The 18,321-nt window shown below is 32.7% G+C and overlaps 1 protein-coding gene across 1 annotated transcript in view; it reads right to left on the bottom strand.

Annotated features, from left to right (window-relative positions):
- CDH8 (cadherin 8) overlaps positions 1 to 18,321 on the bottom strand; it is a 527,274-nt gene that overhangs the window by 95,910 nt on the left and 413,043 nt on the right. The window contains exon 10 of the mRNA XM_051975087.1: positions 184 to 301. Coding sequence (XP_051831047.1) covers positions 184 to 301 — 118 coding nt within the window. The remainder of the gene's footprint in view (positions 1 to 183; positions 302 to 18,321) is intronic.

Here is an 18,321-nt window from a genome sequence, read left to right as displayed (position 1 = left end):
CTTCTTCTGATATTATAAAAGGTAAACTGATGTAATTACCATGATAATACATTGATAAGCACAGCTCTAACTGCACATGGAAAGGGGAAAAATGGGAATTAAGTTGCAACTGAAAAATGCAGTAGAAAACAGCATGGAGAGAACATGAGTACTGGCCCCGTCTCCTAATGCTTTTATATTTACCTTCATTTTTTTTGATGGTGAAATTTGGGTTGTTGGCCATTTCAGGAAGAAGACTATATAGGAAAAAATGTCCAGTTTTGGGATCATCTTTGTCTATGGCGCTGACTGTTTGGATCACCTGTAATATAAAAAAGTGTCATCAGCTTTTCAGATGATATCAGTTTTCTAAAAAATGCCCTAATTTATTGTGTTAGACCTACAGGACTTGCCATCATTAAGATAAAAAGACAGGTTTGAAAAGCTGCTAAGAATAAAGATCTTGACCTGCATTTTGAAACTGCTGTGGTTTGGAATATCAGAATTATTACATTTATAAGTTGCAATTAGCTTATTATAGCTTTGAGCATTTTGTTGGCTCCCAATAACAATGTAATCTCATGCTCCTTTGGGAATGGCAGAAGACTATACAGTGTGATGTTGGGAGGGTAAGGTATTGAAATTTGGAAACCTTGGCACTCTTACTAAGATATGCTCAGCAGCCTCCCTTCCTCTTGCCAAAGAAGGGGACTGTTTCCAGGAACAAACATCACTGCAGCAAGCCTTTCCAAGCACTGAAATATAACCCCCACCCCCCAAAATGAATACTGTTTTTAAAGTCAGTGGATAACAAATTCAAACAATGCTTTGGAGTGTATCCTGAGCTGAATAAATTATAGGGATTAGAGGAATTACCACTGTGAAGAGAGTTGTTTGAATAGATGCAGATACTTGAAAATGGATCAGGTTGAATATGCTTGTTTCATCTGCAAGAACCTCAGGAAGATGGAGTGGAGGTAGTTCTTATGATATCGAAACATTTTAGTTATTCATATTTACTATGGTTATGACTTTAATCACTTATCCTATGATAGAGTATTTGCAATGTGGAAAGATATAATTAAAATAGAGTTCATATGAATGGCTTAAGAGATACAGTATCACTGTTTTTATTTACTTATGCATACAGCTAATATGATTTAGTGGAAATAGTATTAAATCTGAAGGTAAGTTTTGAGTTCAAATTCTGGTTCTAACACTAACTTTCCAAGGGTAGGTCATTTAATAGGCAGCTAGATGGGAAAGTGAATAGTGTGTCTAGCCTGAAGTTAGGAAGACTATTTTTCCTGAGTTCAAATCTGGATTCAGATCATTATTAGTTATGTGACCCTGGACAAGTCACTTAATCCTGTTTGCCTCAGTTTCCTCATCTGTAAAATGATCTGGAGAGGGAAATGGCAAACCACTCTAGTATCTTTACCAAGAAAACCCCAAAAGGAGTAAAAAAAAAAAAAAAGTCAGACATGATTGAAACAACTAAATAGCCAAAAGTTGCATAAAGTCTTGGATCCTTAATTTTCTAAAATATAAAATGTGGATAATAATACATGGTGTACTATTTATTTCATGCAGGATAAAATTAATATCGTACACACATGTTAGTTTCCTTAATTAAATATGAACTTATTTTGTATATATGCATGATCAAGGACTGTAGTTTCATTAACTAGACATTTCTGGTGTGAAAACTGCATTCATCAATACAGTAGGAGAAATGAGTTATCTCAATTAAACAAAGGAAGAGAATTATCTTATTCATGAAAGAGTTCCTTTGTAAACAAGCTAGAAATTAGAGACACATTGAGTAACCAACTTCCCTTCATCGTGTGCTTTTTCAAAACTTTTTTCCCATCCTCTCTGGAATCATTTCGGAAAAGAGTTAGAATCACACATGTCCTCATTCTAAGCAAATGAAAAATGGTTCTCTCCTCCAAAATTCTCTCATTAAGTCTGTCCCTCACACAATCATTCACTCACAGTCATGCAGCATCTCTTTACTAATTCGTAGTCATATTCTACAGATTACATGGATGTAGATTATGAGAGGAGTACCCCTTTATCACCCAACTTCTTTGAGAATCAAGTTCTCAAGTTAGCGCTAATCTCGACCAAAAAAAAAAAAAAAAATTGAGTACAGATCCAATCTCAGACACTTACTATATTACCTTGGCAATACATTTCACCTCATTCAATTTATCTCAATTTGCCTCAGTTTCTTTAGTTATAAAATAGGAGAAATAATATAACCCTTATCTAGGGGTTGTTGTGAGGATAAACTAAGATAACATTTATAAAGTACTTCTTTGGCATCTAAGAAATACTATGTAAATGTTAATTATCTCTGTAGAATATAATCTCTTTAAGATAGAAACACATTTTTGTCTTCATACTCCAGCACCTAATACTATGCTTAAGATATGAGTTGGTTTTAAATAAATGTTTTTGATTGGTTGATTGGATTGATCGATTAGGATGCTGCTGATACCACTGAGAATTTAAATGATTTGTTTATGGGCATAAGGTTTTAGGAAAAAAAAAAAAAAAAACAAACTTGAAACACTATATGGGGTTTGACCTCAATGAACTTTCCTATTCTCCTTCATATATATTTATATATTAGAAGATAAATTATATACAGACATCAGTCTATCAGTAAGCATTTATGAAGATTCAAGTATGCTCCAGTAACTATTCTGGAATGTGTCTGTGTGTGTGTGTTTGAACTCATGCATGCATGCACATGTATTATTGAGGAGGAAGCTTAACTTATTGCAAAGAGCACTAGACAGAGTCAGGAAGATCCAAGCTCAAATTTGGAAGTCACTTACTAGTTTTTGACTCTAGGTAGATCTCAATTATCACCCTTACTCTAAGATTTTTCATCTGTATAATGAGAGTGATAACAAGCACCTAATACATAGAATTCATTTGAAGTTTAAATGAAATAAAGCACTAAATAATAAATAAATACTATTTTTCTTAAACTTAAAATGTTTTATAAGTGTTTATTATTCTTGTATTATTGTGTTTTTCCCCCAACTGAATGAGCTCTTGAGAATTGTTTACTAATTCATAAAGAAATTGCATCTTGCTTGAGTAGAATAACTACCTAAAATGACAAATCAGAAATCCAAAGTTAATTATATATATATATATCTCTTATTTTTGTCAAGATAAATACTGATACAAACTGAAACTTCTTTATAACTTAATAAGTCTTCAGTATTTGCTTTGACTGAAAAATTCATAATGCTGCAGACATTTTAGTGATGAATTGCTCTGATCTTAGTAAGGTTGAAACTTAAACAAGAGACACATAGTTCATGTAGGCTATCACTCAGAACCTAAGATATGGAAGTGATTGTGCTCTGCTATATCTAATTTTAAGAAGTTTACTTTCATAATGATAAGGAAACAGAAAAGAACATGTATTTCCATATATATGTGTATGTTACAACCATATGTATATGTATATTAGCATATATGTGGATATATAGACCATATGTATACATTATATGCATTATATATAGTCTTTTATACAAATTACATGGCAAAAGTAATAAATTTGAAATATTTTTTGATGCTAACAGTAATAATTGAATGCTTCTACTGATAGAAAATTAACCCAGAATTTTAAATGACTAAATAAAATCAGATTAAGCTGCTTTCCCTACTACCTTTAGTCAGCTCACTGTCAGCTAAGTGTTGGAATTTGTGTCACACAGAGAGATATGGTTCATCTCTCTCTTTGCTTGTGTTTTAGTTGTGGTTTTGGGGGAAAAAAGTCACTCCAAAAAAACATGCCAAAATCACAGTTCTTAAAGAACACTTGGTAATGTCTCTTAGAAATGTTGCAATGGCTATTGGCACAGAGATGTCAACTGTTTAAGAATCATTCAAGCTGATAATGAAATAGAATCAATCAAATGAAGCACAGAGCACAATATAGCCAAAACTGATACTTTAAAAAAAAAGAAGAAAATTTTTATTAGTCAATGAACTATTTCTGCTAAATAGCCTAATCAATTCATAGAAACAATGACTTTTAGAGGAATTTGGCAGCTAGAGATAATGTTAATGATTTTTTTTTACTATAGTACATTTTAGAATTCTTTAAGTTGGAAGAATAGTAGAAAAACTAGCTTAACACACACACACACACACACACACACACACACACACACACACATACATCCAACACAAATATACACACAGAAGCTATTAAGCAATGCCATTAAGAAAATGCTTGTTTTGGAACTACCAAAATTATGATATGAAAGATCAGGAAAAAGTTATTTTTACCATTGAAACTCACTCTTCCCTTCAAGGTTGTAATTTTTTTGTTTGTTTGTTTTATGAAGAAGCTTGAATTGATCTTTAAGATCAGGGCAATATTCCTAGATTACTAAATATACATCCTTCCATAAAAATTTTATTTGGGGATTTTTGACTTGTGATACCAGAAGTCTTTGTTCCATTGAGGGGAAAATGAATCTTAAATATATATTAGTACAATGAAAAGCAGCATTATTCTGGAATTATACCCATTCCCAAATGCCCTTGTAATGCTGCAATAAAACCTTGTACTTTCCTACAGATAATAAAAGATTAATCCATTTATCTAAAAGATGGAGATAACATGCACTGATAGTGTTGGAACTCAAATGATTAAAACAATAGCATGTCTAAACATGGAAAAAACCAGAATGCTTATTAAAGTATACCTAATGTCTAATGTATTACAGATATTGATGAAGGATTCAAAAATATGCATCATAAACTTTTGACTCAATACCAAATTGCACAAAACATGAAATTCAACATCAAAAAGCCTTCTTAATGTAAAAATTATCAATTGTATTATTGAAATCAGTTTGTTTAATGATTTTATTTTATCTCCCAGTTAGTTTTTACAGGCTTATGCACATGATTGTACACACATATACATTTTTCACATATGTATATAGATGAATTAATTATTTGTGTAATATACACACATTTTTATTCATTCTTTTTTTTTTTTTGAAAGAAGACCAATGACATGTTGAAGTTATATTTTGAGTTGTGAATTGGATTTAAGTAATTTAGAGTTGCACAGAGTTATTAGCTTCTCTCTTTCAGAGTCACTGAAATATAGCAGGAAGACAAAAGTCGGGATGACTGGTAAGAGCCTGGAATAAAGTAGATGACTTTGTCATCTTCAATGTCTGACCAAACTTTAAGAGTTCTATACCATCTACTTCAGCTACCTTCATAGCTGTTGGTACAAATTGTTCTTTTCTCCCCATTCTGCCAGATTGTCTTCATAATCTTGGAATAGATATCCTCCTAAGTCATCAATGAGTTTGAGTCTGTTGGCTTAACCAATCTGCTGAGATAGCTTTACTGGAATATGGCTGCTGCACATGCTACAATTTCTCAGCACCACATCTGAGAGTTGGGTGAAAGGGGGATGCCAAAGGAGGATAAACAACCCTCATTTAATCATTCTTATGTACATATATAAACAATGATATGCAAATTGACTGAGAGATAAACAAATTCATTTAACAGCATATATGCATATATATACATATCTATGTATAGATACAGAGATGTATATAGAGGTATATTATATCCCAAAAGTCTTAATGAAGTTTTATGCATTAGTAATTTAAAGCTTAAGAGAGAAGATTCAAGATGATCAATTCAGAAACTTCAGGATGTATTAAGAATAAGTGGACAACAAAATTGTATTTAGTTTTTCACTTAAGCTTTAATAGCTTAAAACTACATTAAGACTTTTGAGACATGGTATGATTTTCCTGATTTCTCTTATTATGTAAGACAAATATGAAATAGTTGGAAATCTTGAAATTTATGATGATCATTCAATTTAAATTTTTGAAAAATTCTCTTTAGTGAGTAATATTTGAATAGTAAGCTGATTTTTAAAATCCTATTCTATTAATAGTAATTTTAGTATTAATAATAATAATAACTGTTGAGCCCCCATGATGATGTCAACACTGCTCTTATCTTCTCCTTTTGAGGGAAAATATAAGATGATGAGTGACTTTCTGCTTTATTCTTCATGACCATAAATTAAATTAAATTAAACAAAGTGACAATTCTTTATTTGACCTGAGTGCCTTTAACAACCTTTCCAGGTCAGTTCTGGGAAGATCTAACCAAGGCAACTTCTCTAAAGAGTCATTTTCTTTTATTTCTCACTGTTGCCTTTCTTTAGTCTGTGACTGTTAACTAATATCTATGGTAATGACTCTAACTTCATCCATTCAATTGTCTGAAATATGCCAATCATTCTGGGTCACCTTCTAATATATACAAGAAGATTTTTTTTTTTTTTTAGAATAAACCAACAGTTAGGGAAGAAGGGAATTAATGGAGTTGTGAGAAGAGTGAAAAAAAGTGTGATAACAGACATACATATTCCTATTTATGACTGCTTGACTTACTAGAGTTTCAGACATGGAAGTAGTAATGTGTATATAAGGATAAGGGTCAGAGATAGAGAGGATAGAGTATGAAATTACTGCCTTGGAACATGATGAAGACAATAGGCCATTGCGACAAAATTCAGAATTCTAACTAGTGATGACTTCTTTTTATTTAGTTGACGAGAGCTAAATTGTTGTTTGTCAGGTGCATTTAATCTTCAAACATGTGCATGCGCTTGCATGCACACATACACACATACACTCACAAAGTTTTCAATCTCTTGAACTATTTTTAAGATAACTACTGTCAGGTAGTAGATCTGGACACTAGGAAAGGAAAAATGGGGAAAATGTCTGTGGTATTCTGAATTGAAATATGAACTTACTTTTATCAGAATCATTGATAGCAATGATGCTATCTCTATGGAGTATTATTTAGAATAATTCTTCATATATTGTTATGATTCTTACAAGGTACTAAGACAGTGGAATTGAGAGAGAGACAATAACTATCTAATTTAGCATGGTTCAGTATGATAGATCTGATCCTTACAAGGAGATGTTATGGGCCAGAACTTGAAACAAGGTACTAAGTGGAATTGAAGAGACAATGTTTAAATCTAGTTTAGAATTGATTCAATCCTATAATAAGTAATGGTTTCCCAGTGATATAATAATTGGTGTGTACTCAGTGTACAGCATATAAGCAAGAAGCTCTCAGGCTAGACACACAAGCTCACTCTCGGAGGCAGAGACAGATTCATTCCATTTTCCACCTTTGTGCTGGCTGGAGGCTGAAGCTGGCAGAGGAAAAGGACTAGCAGCAAGAGCTCTTGGAACCAAGGAGAGAGATAGGCCTCTAAGAAAGCTAACTAGGCTATTTTGAAGGAAACAATAAAAGATCTGGACTTTAACTTCTGGCTGCATTTGGAGTGATTACACTGAACTGAAGCTAAGGCTGCCTCCAGAAGCCCCCCAAGAAACTTGCTCCCAGAGAAGATTATACTTTAGAGAAGAACATTACAATATATCATATAAAATAAATAGGCTTTATAAGCTAATCTATGGTTCTAATCATATCCATACCAAATAGCTTGTAGCTCATTGATAAGTTGCAATCAACAGACTTATCAGAGTGCCTGGGACCCCATAGCTACACAATGGAAAGGCGATTAATGGGGGTGAAGTAAGGGAAATGGAGGAGATAGAATTAAGCTCTCACCTGTTTTATGGCCAAGTTGAAATAGGAAAGGAGAAACTTGCTTTCCAGTAGCTTCCTCTTTTATTTAGTTATTCTTATTAATTATATGATAATGTCTTCAAAGCAAAAGCTTGCAAATGATCAGTTATTAAACATGGAAGTAGTAATGTGTGTATAAGGATCAGAGATAGAGAGAGTAGAGTATGAAATAACTGCCTTGGATCATCATCAAGGCAATTGGTCATTACTACAAAATTCAAAGTTCTTCTGAATAATTATTCTTCTAAAATAATTGTTTAAAATGTACATGCTCTCAAAATTTCAGTGTTCTGAAGAAGATCTCAGTTGTCCTGTCCTGTTCAAGGTTTAAGGGATAGAATTGCATTCTGGATAAGAAATTTATGTTATTATCTCAATCCTTGTCGGTTTTACTTTATGTTCCTTGAGTTTGTTTTTTTCAATTTATTGATAGTTATATTAATAATATCATTTGAAAGTCACTCCAGAAATTTTAGAATAATTTCAAGATTATCTTACCAAGCATATATTTGTTAGATTTTTCTGGAAGGATTCTAAAAAAAATAGCTTGAACAAATATCAATAATAAGAATGCATAGCCACTTGCTCCCCCCATATTTTATGAAAACAGTTTCATTTCCATTTACTTCATTAATTCATCTATAGAAGTCCTATTAGATTAAAAACTACATGAAGGCTGGGGCTAACTTCTTTCAACATTATATTCCCAGTTACTTGTACATCATAAAAATTTAGTAAATATTTGAATAATATTTAATGAAGATCATAATTCTTGATATTGAGATGGCTTCTTTATTGAATAAAAACAGGGAGAAACAGGGATAAGTAAGTTTGGGGTAAATTGGTCCAATCTATTCTGTATGTAAAAATCAACAGACTGAGTGATGATTCTGACTCTCAAGAACTGCCATGATCTTTAAGATTAATAAATTATTTTGCTATCAAAAGGTACCATCAAAAGATATATAATGTATTATATTCAAATCCTACTAAGCAATAATAATGTTATTGTGTTAGTAAGAAGAAGGGAAAGCAGCCCAGGTTATTGAAGTCTCTTTGTAGACAAAGATTGTCAGTTTCATTGTCATGTTCTTAGCACAATTGCTGACCATACTAACTTGGTTAAAAGATTTTTTTTTAATTGAATTAAAGTATTGTGAAAAGATACCCAACTCTTTAACTGCTAACTTACTTGTTTCAAGCAGTTCTCAATTCTGCAGAATTTCAGGACAGCTAAGGAGTGTGAAGTCTTTTGTAATACAATTTTATTCAAATATGTTCCAAAGTGTGTTATGGAACCTCTTCTTGTCATATCAGTTGAATTTTTTCTCAATATCACATTTTCATTGCATTAGCACATTTTTTATTTTAAATGATCATATACCCTGCTTAAATTCAGAAATAAGTCCTTTAAAATCTGACCTGCAAATAATTCAGAAATTTCAGGCAGAAAAGGTGCTGGCTATGTACTTTGTGTACTCAGCATGACTCCTAGGATTCTAAGCAGATATCTAAAGCCCATACTCTTATGTATCATGTTTATTCTCCCCTCCCCACCATCCAGCACACAGATACACTAGTGATCTAATGCTGAGCTCACTCAATACTCTCATTTTCCTTTCTTTTCTTAGAATTGCTTGAATAAAATAGACCTTAGGGACTGAATCTCTGATATAGAGAACCAGAAATATTTTGAAAGAGGATTTTTTTGTTAGAGTTGAGGTCCCTAGAAAAGGGTAGATTGTGATGTAAAAGAAACCAAAATTTCCCACTGCTAGTAGTAGTCCCCAACCACCCCTTGAACCAATTTCTATAATTGTATTGATTGTTAATTCTAGTTAGGTGTAGTGGTATGAAATGACCTCTGGTGACTTTTTTAATGATAGAAGATGAAGTGTTTATTTGACCTAAAACTAAAAATTCTGAGGCCTGGAGCAAACAGCTTAAAAAGTCCCTCAAATAATTTTTAAAAGACATTTATAACTAGAAGTTGGAGAGGCAAAGAGACTTTTGAAGGGAACTTTGGATGAACTGCCCCATGGGAGAAGAATATTTTGGGGATACTGTGGGGCTAATTCTGCTGAGGTCACATTGAAAGAAATGAAATTGAAATTGAAAGCTGTAAGTAAGCCAGGTGAGTCAGTAACTATGGAGGAAAAGGGTTAACTGGTATATTATGCAGCATGATACAGTAGAAAGATTATTAGTAAGAGTCAGAGGCTATGGGTTCAAACCCCACCTTGGATATTTACTATCTGTTTGTCCTTGTACAGATAACTTAGTTTCCTTTCTGCAAAATGACGGGCTTGGACTGGATAATCTCCAGGGTCCCTTCTAAAACCTAGCTCTAGGATCCTCTGATTTCAACTAATTAGTTTTGCTATTAAGGCACTAACCTCTAGTTTTTGCTACATAATAAAGGGGGATAAATGCTAACAATGCCCTCTGGATTTTGTAACTCTAGGGAAAAGCTCTGATCGTACTACTCTAATTACAACTCTAGCAGTGTTTGAGTTAGTGGAGTAGAACAGAAATGAGTGTGAAAGAGTCAGTACATAACAGGAATGTGTGTGTGTATATGTGTGTGAATATGTTTTAGGGAAAGTGACTAGAAAACTGAAACTCTGAGTATTAAAATGGGATCTGTAGAACAGTGGAGTTTGGGAGCCCTTAAATTAGGAAATGTGGGGGCCACATTTCCATATGGGAGAAAAAAGCTGGCAAGAGCCAATGTTACTTATACAATTATAGAAGCCTGAGCTTATACAGTTCTGCTTTATCCTTCTTGAAATGCTTTATCATTATTTTGGATACTGGTATTACAAGGCTTTGGTAGATGTAGTCATTTAACTAACATACTTCTGAGTGCCTAGTGGTGTCCTTTAAGAAAAAAGACTTAGAAAGAAATAAAAAACTAAATTTAGATATGAGGGTTTTTGGAAATCAGAAGTGCTTGTGTGTGTGTGTGTGTGTGTGTGTTTGTGTGTTGGATAGTCAATGTTGGATGTGTCAATTTCAGACACTTTTTGTTCTCATATGAATCCTTCATCTTGGATTATTTACTTTTCAAAGAAAATTAATCATATCAGCATAGGTTTGGAGCTTGAAAGGCTCTTGGAGGCTATAGAATCTAAAATTTTCATTTGACAAATGAGGAAACGATGATTGTGAAAAGATAGTTAATTTGTCCAGAGCTATACAGCTAGTAAGAATCTGAGGTAGGATTTGAATAAATTTTCCTGATTCCAAATCTTGTACTTTACTGATTGTACCACTTAACTGCCTCCATTACCTTGTTTCCCTTTGTAAATTCATTGGCATGAACTATCTTCCTCACAGCAGTCTTTCAGACCTATTGCTAACTGCTCTCCTAAGCTTGTGTCTGAATAATCATATAGGTTGATTAGAAATGACAATTCCACCCATCATTTGTTACCAGACTGGACTATCTCCTCTGAAAACAATAAAGAGATCAATATCTCATAGAGGTATGTATATGTGTATGTGTGTGTGTATATGTATGTGTGTGTGTGTGTATGTATGTGTATGTGAGAGACAGAGACAGAGTCAGAAAAGACAGAGAGACAAAGACAGTGAGACAGAGAGAAAAACGGGTACAGAGAGACAAAGAGAGAAAGAGAGGGAAAAGCGAAGAGGGACAGGGACAAAGACAGAGAGAAGATAGAGATTGGAACTGAGACAAGGACAAACACAGTACCATACAGTTTCCTTTGCTAAAGTGTGCAAAATAAAAGTCAAAAAATGCCCAACAGCATCTTTAAAACTCACACAAATTTACACACTCCAGTTTAATAGAAGTAATAATCTAATTAATATCATTAGACAATAATACAGAAAAAGTTACTCAAACCTAAATACTACTTCCTTAAAGGCACCGATTAAAGAATAGAATTGTAAATATAGCTTTTCTGCAAATACACACACATATACACACACAATGGTCCCATTGTAATCCTTTCCCTTACAGAGATTCTTACTAAGTAAGAATAAAGAGTTAAGAAGCAATAAAAAAAGGAGTAGAATAAAGAAATGAACTCGGTTCTCGTCTGACATAAAGTACTATCTGAAATGAAAATAGTTCCCTCTTGCTCACAATCCTGTATTCTAATCTGATGAATTGAACTTCTGGTTCCTTGGGGTGATCAACTCTACTTCAAGTACATTGATGAATATAGACTTCAAAGATCCAGGATCTCGTGCATGTAGATAGCTCATCCCCTTGTGGAAATCACAGCCTGCCCCTGCCTTCTTGCCATATGGTTCTTAGCTACATCATTTTAAAATTCTTTTATGGGGGCCACCCAGTGTGGAAGTGTTCTTCTGATTTATGTGATATTTTGTGAATATCATTGCAAATCTCAGTCTATTTAATTGTTACACTTCATTCTTGTTGGAAGATTAGACTCCTTCTTTATCAGTTTTATATGTATTATATATTACCATATCCAAGGCATAAATCATTAATGGCAACAGCTTCCAATCCACTTATTCCCACCATATACAATTGTTTAGTAAAACCTAAAATTGTGGGGGAAGATCCAGAGGGGGTAGAGGGTAGGGAAGAGATTGTGGAATTCTGAAATTAACAGCTTTATAAAAAGTCTCTTACTGTCATAATACTTTTAAATACTCTTATTTTAAAGAAAAGATGGATACATTTAGATATAATGTCCCCAATGTTCAGTTTTAAGCTTTAATAGTTTAAAGCATATACATCTATATCTGCATGTACATATGACTTTAATAACTTTAGTATCTTATATATTTGTATATATGTACATGAATATATACATATACATATATTCAAATCATAATATTCTGACTTTAATAGATAGATAGGTAAACAGACAGATCGTCGAGGCTTCAATGTTTCAAAAGTTTGAATGTAGTTTTAAGCTATTAAATCTAAATCTGAATTAAGACTTCTGGAGAAAGTATATCTATATTTACGAACAGAACATATATGGTTTTAATGTATATGAAGAAACAAATGTGTGTATATTACATATCTGTAATTATATATACATATGTATATATGTATGTGTATGTATACAGGGCAGGTAGGCAGCAAAATATATAGAAATTCAGTCCTAGAGTCAAGATTGAGTTTAAATCTGATACTAATTATGTGATCTTGGGCAACTCATTTAAGCCTGTATTTTCCCATTTGCCCCTCTGTAAAATGAGCTGGAGAAGGAAATTACAAATGACTTCAGTGTCTTTGTCAAGACAACCCCAAATGGGGTCACAAAGAACAGGACATGACACATGAATAAACAACAGAATGTATGTATTACACATCCATATATGTGGATAAAAATATATATTATTCACATATATTCACATATAATTTTGATGCCTCACAAAAGCCTGAAGTGACTCTATGTCATCAAAGATTTTGTCAGTAAAATATAAGCTCTTACAAACTACAATCTGGGTGCTTACTGTCTAAATTGAAAGTGGTTTATACTAGAATGAAGAATTTTATGGACATGGAGATTTCCAAAGGCCATCTAAGTCATAGAAGAGTTTTATTCTTATAGGGAGTATTTACACCAATGAAATTCCGAATCACTACAAGTATTGAAGTACAAATAATTATATTAGGTATTTTAAAATATACATGTAGCATGTAATAATGATATCATTTATATAGCACTTTAAAAATGTTAAGATTTGTTAATCTTACAAATATTTATTTTATCCTCACAATAGTCTTGGGAGTAGCTGTTATTGTTTCCCCTTACACATGATGAGCTAGTGAGGTTAAGTGACTTCTCCAGAATCATTTATCTATTGATTATCTTAAGGTGGATTTGAATTAAGTTCTTGTTTCTAAGTCCATTGCTCTTTCCATTGTGCCAGCTAGTATAAACACCTCTCTCCCTCTCTTTCTCTGTCTCTCTGCTTTTTGTTTCTTATTCCCTGCCTCTGTGTCTGTCTTTCTCTGTTTCTGTTTCTATTTCTGTCTGGGTCTCTGTCTGTGCCTCTGTCTCTCTCTTTCTCTCTCTCTCTGTCTCTCTCTGTCTCTGTCTCTATCATATTTATGTATCGATCTATCTTGAAGAGTGGGCAGATCTGAGATTTCATCATTATTAGAAAATTTCCTAATAGAACACTTGAAAAATGGAACTCTGATGGTTAATTCAGTCAATACATTTAGGGAGCACAAATGTAGCTTATAGGTTCAAGAAAATCCTCTCTAACAGAAGAGATAGGCAACGGTTATATTCCTGACAGTTTTAGAGTTGATGGCAGCATGGAAAGGTTAAATGACTTGCTCAAAGTCATGTAGCCACTCTGTTTCAAGAATTAAACCTAGTCATTCTGATTCTGAGGTCAGTTATTGATCAAGGGTATAAATGATTTTATATATATATATGTATATATATATACTTCTCTCTCTCTCTCTCTGTATATATATATGTGTGTGTGTGTATGTGTGTGTGTGTGTGTGTGTGTGGTATGTGTATACATATACATGTATAGTTATATATATGTATGTGGTATATATATAGTTATATATCAATAGTATGTATATGTATATATATATATATATATATATGAATATATACATATTTACATGACTATGCAAATTTGCTGGTATGTAATGATAGCAACAGTTGAACCTAATAAGCAGTACTCTTGAAATCCAAATTTCTAGTGGTAATCCAAACTTTATTTCATGTATAGTTTCCCCAATTTTTGTTTTATGTGTGGTATTAATATACCACATCTTCATTCCATGAAAAATGTAATGGAAAAAGTATTTTTCTCATTTTGTTAGGCCATCAATTTAATCTCCATTTCTAAATCAATCATATCCCCCTTTTGTGTATGCAAATTGATCTTGAAAGATGCCTTCTGGCAGGGAAGGTAAAATTAAATTTCCTATATTTATTGTTTTCATGAGTGTTGTAAAGTATCCTAATTTTATTTTATTATTTTAAATTTATTATCAAAAGACCTAGAAAACCTAAATGTCTAACATCCATGCTTTCTTTGTCTCATGGCGGATTACTTTTGCTGGTTTTTTTTTCTTATGAACTCTGTGTCTGGCTGAAATACAGAAATAGAACTTCAATTTCTTTACTTTTTAAGTTGTGTTTCCTTTCCCAAACTCCTTGTATAGGAGATTTGTTCCCTCTAGCCTTTTTGTAATTGATGTGTCACACTTAGTACTGAAATTTCAATGTTCAACATTTCTGTTTCATAAGTGTGCATCTTTGGCTACAGGTGAATACCAAGCACTTCCATTCTGACAACTGGCAAAAAGGAGATTGTAACTTTACTTTCTTATAAGACATATTTGTATGCAAATTATAATTTCTGTTATGAGTTATTCAAGCACTGTGTACATAAAAAGTAAGGACTTAATTTTTTTCTCTGATAAAGAAGAGAACAACATTTTTAAAGAAATCTTGAACTGTATACTGTTAGACCAAATATTTTCTGCCATATTTTGGCTAGAAAATGCCAAGATTTGAAGATATTCATGAGTTAATTTATTTGCAATTTAACTTTATAATATTAATCAGTTAAAAAAATATACCCTGATATTGAAAATGAGGGAGTAGAAGTAGTAAATAACATAGTTAGATCCCTAACAATAAATGACTTTGGTCATGTGAATGAGATGGAGCCTCAGAGTTGTATATATATATATATATATAATGCTTTTCTTTTTCTCCTCTTCACCACCCCTGCAATCCCCACCCCTTAGGCAAGAGTGGTGGTGGGAGGAAATATGGGAAAAAGAGAAAAGAAATGCTTGTTAATTTTAAAAATAATAACTATAACAAGAAAAATACTCTGTAGCCTAACTAACCTTACCAGAAGCTGATCTGTCTTAATGGGGAGGGATCATATGACCCTAAACTCCCAAGTGTTCTTTCCAATAATTCCATAATTCAGTACACATTATTTCTAGAAAGTAAACAATAGAGAATGACCTGAAGATAAATCCTACTAAAATAAGGGTAATGAAACTTGAATAACAGAAGGTATTTTGATAAACCATTAAAGGTTATCTATATTCCTAAACTAACGATACCATGAGATTCTCTTTGTTTAGGTCTCATCATGATGTGGAGATGACCTTTTGATCCCAATAAAACACAAAAGTGTCAAACTCTGACAGCCACATGCTGCTTGAAAAATACCAGCATATAACCTGAACTAGAATAAATCATATTTGGGAAATGCTTATCAAAATAAAAATACAACATAGATAATGATAATTTTGATTAATTCAGCATGCAGCAAGGATATGTTTCTACTTATCTGACACCCCTTTAAATCTTTAGCAAGATCTGATAAGTCTTATTGATCTAGAAAGATTTCAGATATGAGTACTGAAGTAAAATAACTAGATGTCAGTCATATATGAGCCTACTGAGTTTAGGATTTTTACCTCTAAATGTTAACTTTTCATTGAATATTTTTTTCTCTTAATTTGTAGCAGGAAGAATTCACTAAAGCATAAAGGATAAATACCTTTGATGAAGGGAATGCTCACACCAAAAAAATTCATGATGTCATTGAAATAGTAAAGAGGTATAATTCGATTTTTTTTTCTTCTTTTAGGAGGAAGAGGTTGTATGGCTAGCATAGGTAGCAGTAATATGGCAGAAACAAATGCAGATTGGCACTAGCTCTGCAACTAGTTGCAGAGAATGACTGGGACATGGATAAGTTAAGTGATGTGTCCAGAAATAGTACAAGCAGGATGGGTGGTATGAATCCAGTTCTTCCAAATTATGAGGTCAGTTCACAATTCACACTGCCCCTCAGTCAGTGGTGAATTCTCGACATCTCTCACATATTTTCCCAGTGCTAATATAATGTATATATTATATTATCTTCTACCTGTCCCTTCAGCCTCCACTAAACTTGAAGTTTTAATCTCAGATTGGGACCTAAGTATAACACATGATGTATGGCAGATTTCTTTCTCGGGGATATCTAGATTTCTCTCCTACCTTAAACTGAATTGGTCTGACCTAGGGGAAAGATATAGGCCTTGGATGCAGGTGAAACCTCAGTTTGAATCCTATTACGTCTCCTACTAGATATTTGGCAATAGGCATGTTAAAACAATTAAGTTTCAGTTTCCTTCTTTGTATAATAGAGATCTGTATCATATGTTCCCCAAGTTTATTGTTTTTATAATGAAATAACATACAGAAATTACCTAGGAAATCTGAATAATGTCAGCTGTCATCATCATCATGATCATCAAGGTCATCACCTTTCTCATTTCTTTTCCACTCCAATAGACTGACTAGTTGTGAAAAAACTATAGCATCCAAGACTCTCCAACTCTCTATTAGGTAGTACAAGTAAACTGCTAAGGAAGAAGGAGATTATAATGAAGTCTAACCCTCTCATTTTATAGACAGGAAAACTGAATCTCACGGAGAGGAGATAATTAGCACAATATCTTCACCATACTAAGTTCCAGGATAGGTCTCAGTTCTATATTTGGCTAATGGAAAGCACATATTTTGTAAGTGGTATGTATGTATGCATATATATGTTATATATATAGAAATGTAACAGGTATATAAAATGTCTGTATATTTACATTATGCAGGATAGAGCATGTTTATGTGTTATATTATTTACAATAATATATAAATAATATATTATAACTTAGTTATCTATTGTGGAACTTCAATGTAAATTTCTAACATGAGCCAATCCATAATATAAAACATTAAAAAGTAAATACTTATTTGGATTTAAGAATTGGAGATGGTTTTTCAATATTTCTTTTCCTTTAGAAAAGAAAATATTAACAATCATTTTTTGAGCATCTACTACTTGTCACTCACTGTGTTGTGTTTTACAAATATTATCTCATTTGATTTCATAACAACCCTGGGACAGCTATATTAATCTCATTTTAGACTTGAAGAAACTGAACCAAACAAAAGTTAAGTCCCTTTCTCACATTTCTATAGATAATTAAAGTCCAGGGGTCCAAAATCAAATTTGAACTCCGGACTTCCTGATCTCAGTTCCTGTTCTAAACAGGACACTTAGCTATCTGCAAACCTCTTTTATCCTAGGGTGATCTCTTTAATAATGAGAATAGCAATCTCTGACATTTATATTAAGGCTTTAAAGTATGCAAAGTGCTTTATATCCCTTATCTCACTTGAGCTTTACAACAGTCCACTGGGAAAATATTACAGGTCTCATTATCTCCATTGAGGAAATAGAAGCTTTGTGACTATATTTTTTCTCTTCTGGCTCAGGAAACACTTTATTCAGTCTGATTTATTCACATCATTTTAAGATTCAATTGGCCTTCTGAGCAGTGTTTTGAGGTTTCCCAATTATAAGCATGCAGATGAGCTTTAGTGAAATGGATGCAATTTATGCTTTTAGTTTGGAGCTCTTTCACATTAGTCAAACAGAAGGAACTCCACTCTTCTGATAAAATTTAACTATGACTTAAAATGGAACCAAAGTTTTGCCTCCAAACCTTATAGAGGAGAATGTATTAGAATGTTGGAGTCCAAATATCAATAGCATAGGCTATGAATGTGAATTTAAAAAGAAAATACATTCTCATGTACATTTTTGGAAGCTTCCAAAAGGACCACAAAACAA

The sequence above is a fragment of the Antechinus flavipes genome, chromosome 2 (assembly GCF_016432865.1).
Source record: "Antechinus flavipes isolate AdamAnt ecotype Samford, QLD, Australia chromosome 2, AdamAnt_v2, whole genome shotgun sequence".
In the NCBI taxonomy this organism is placed as follows: Eukaryota; Metazoa; Chordata; class Mammalia; order Dasyuromorphia; family Dasyuridae; genus Antechinus; species Antechinus flavipes.
This window is presented reverse-complemented; position numbering and strand designations above follow the sequence as displayed.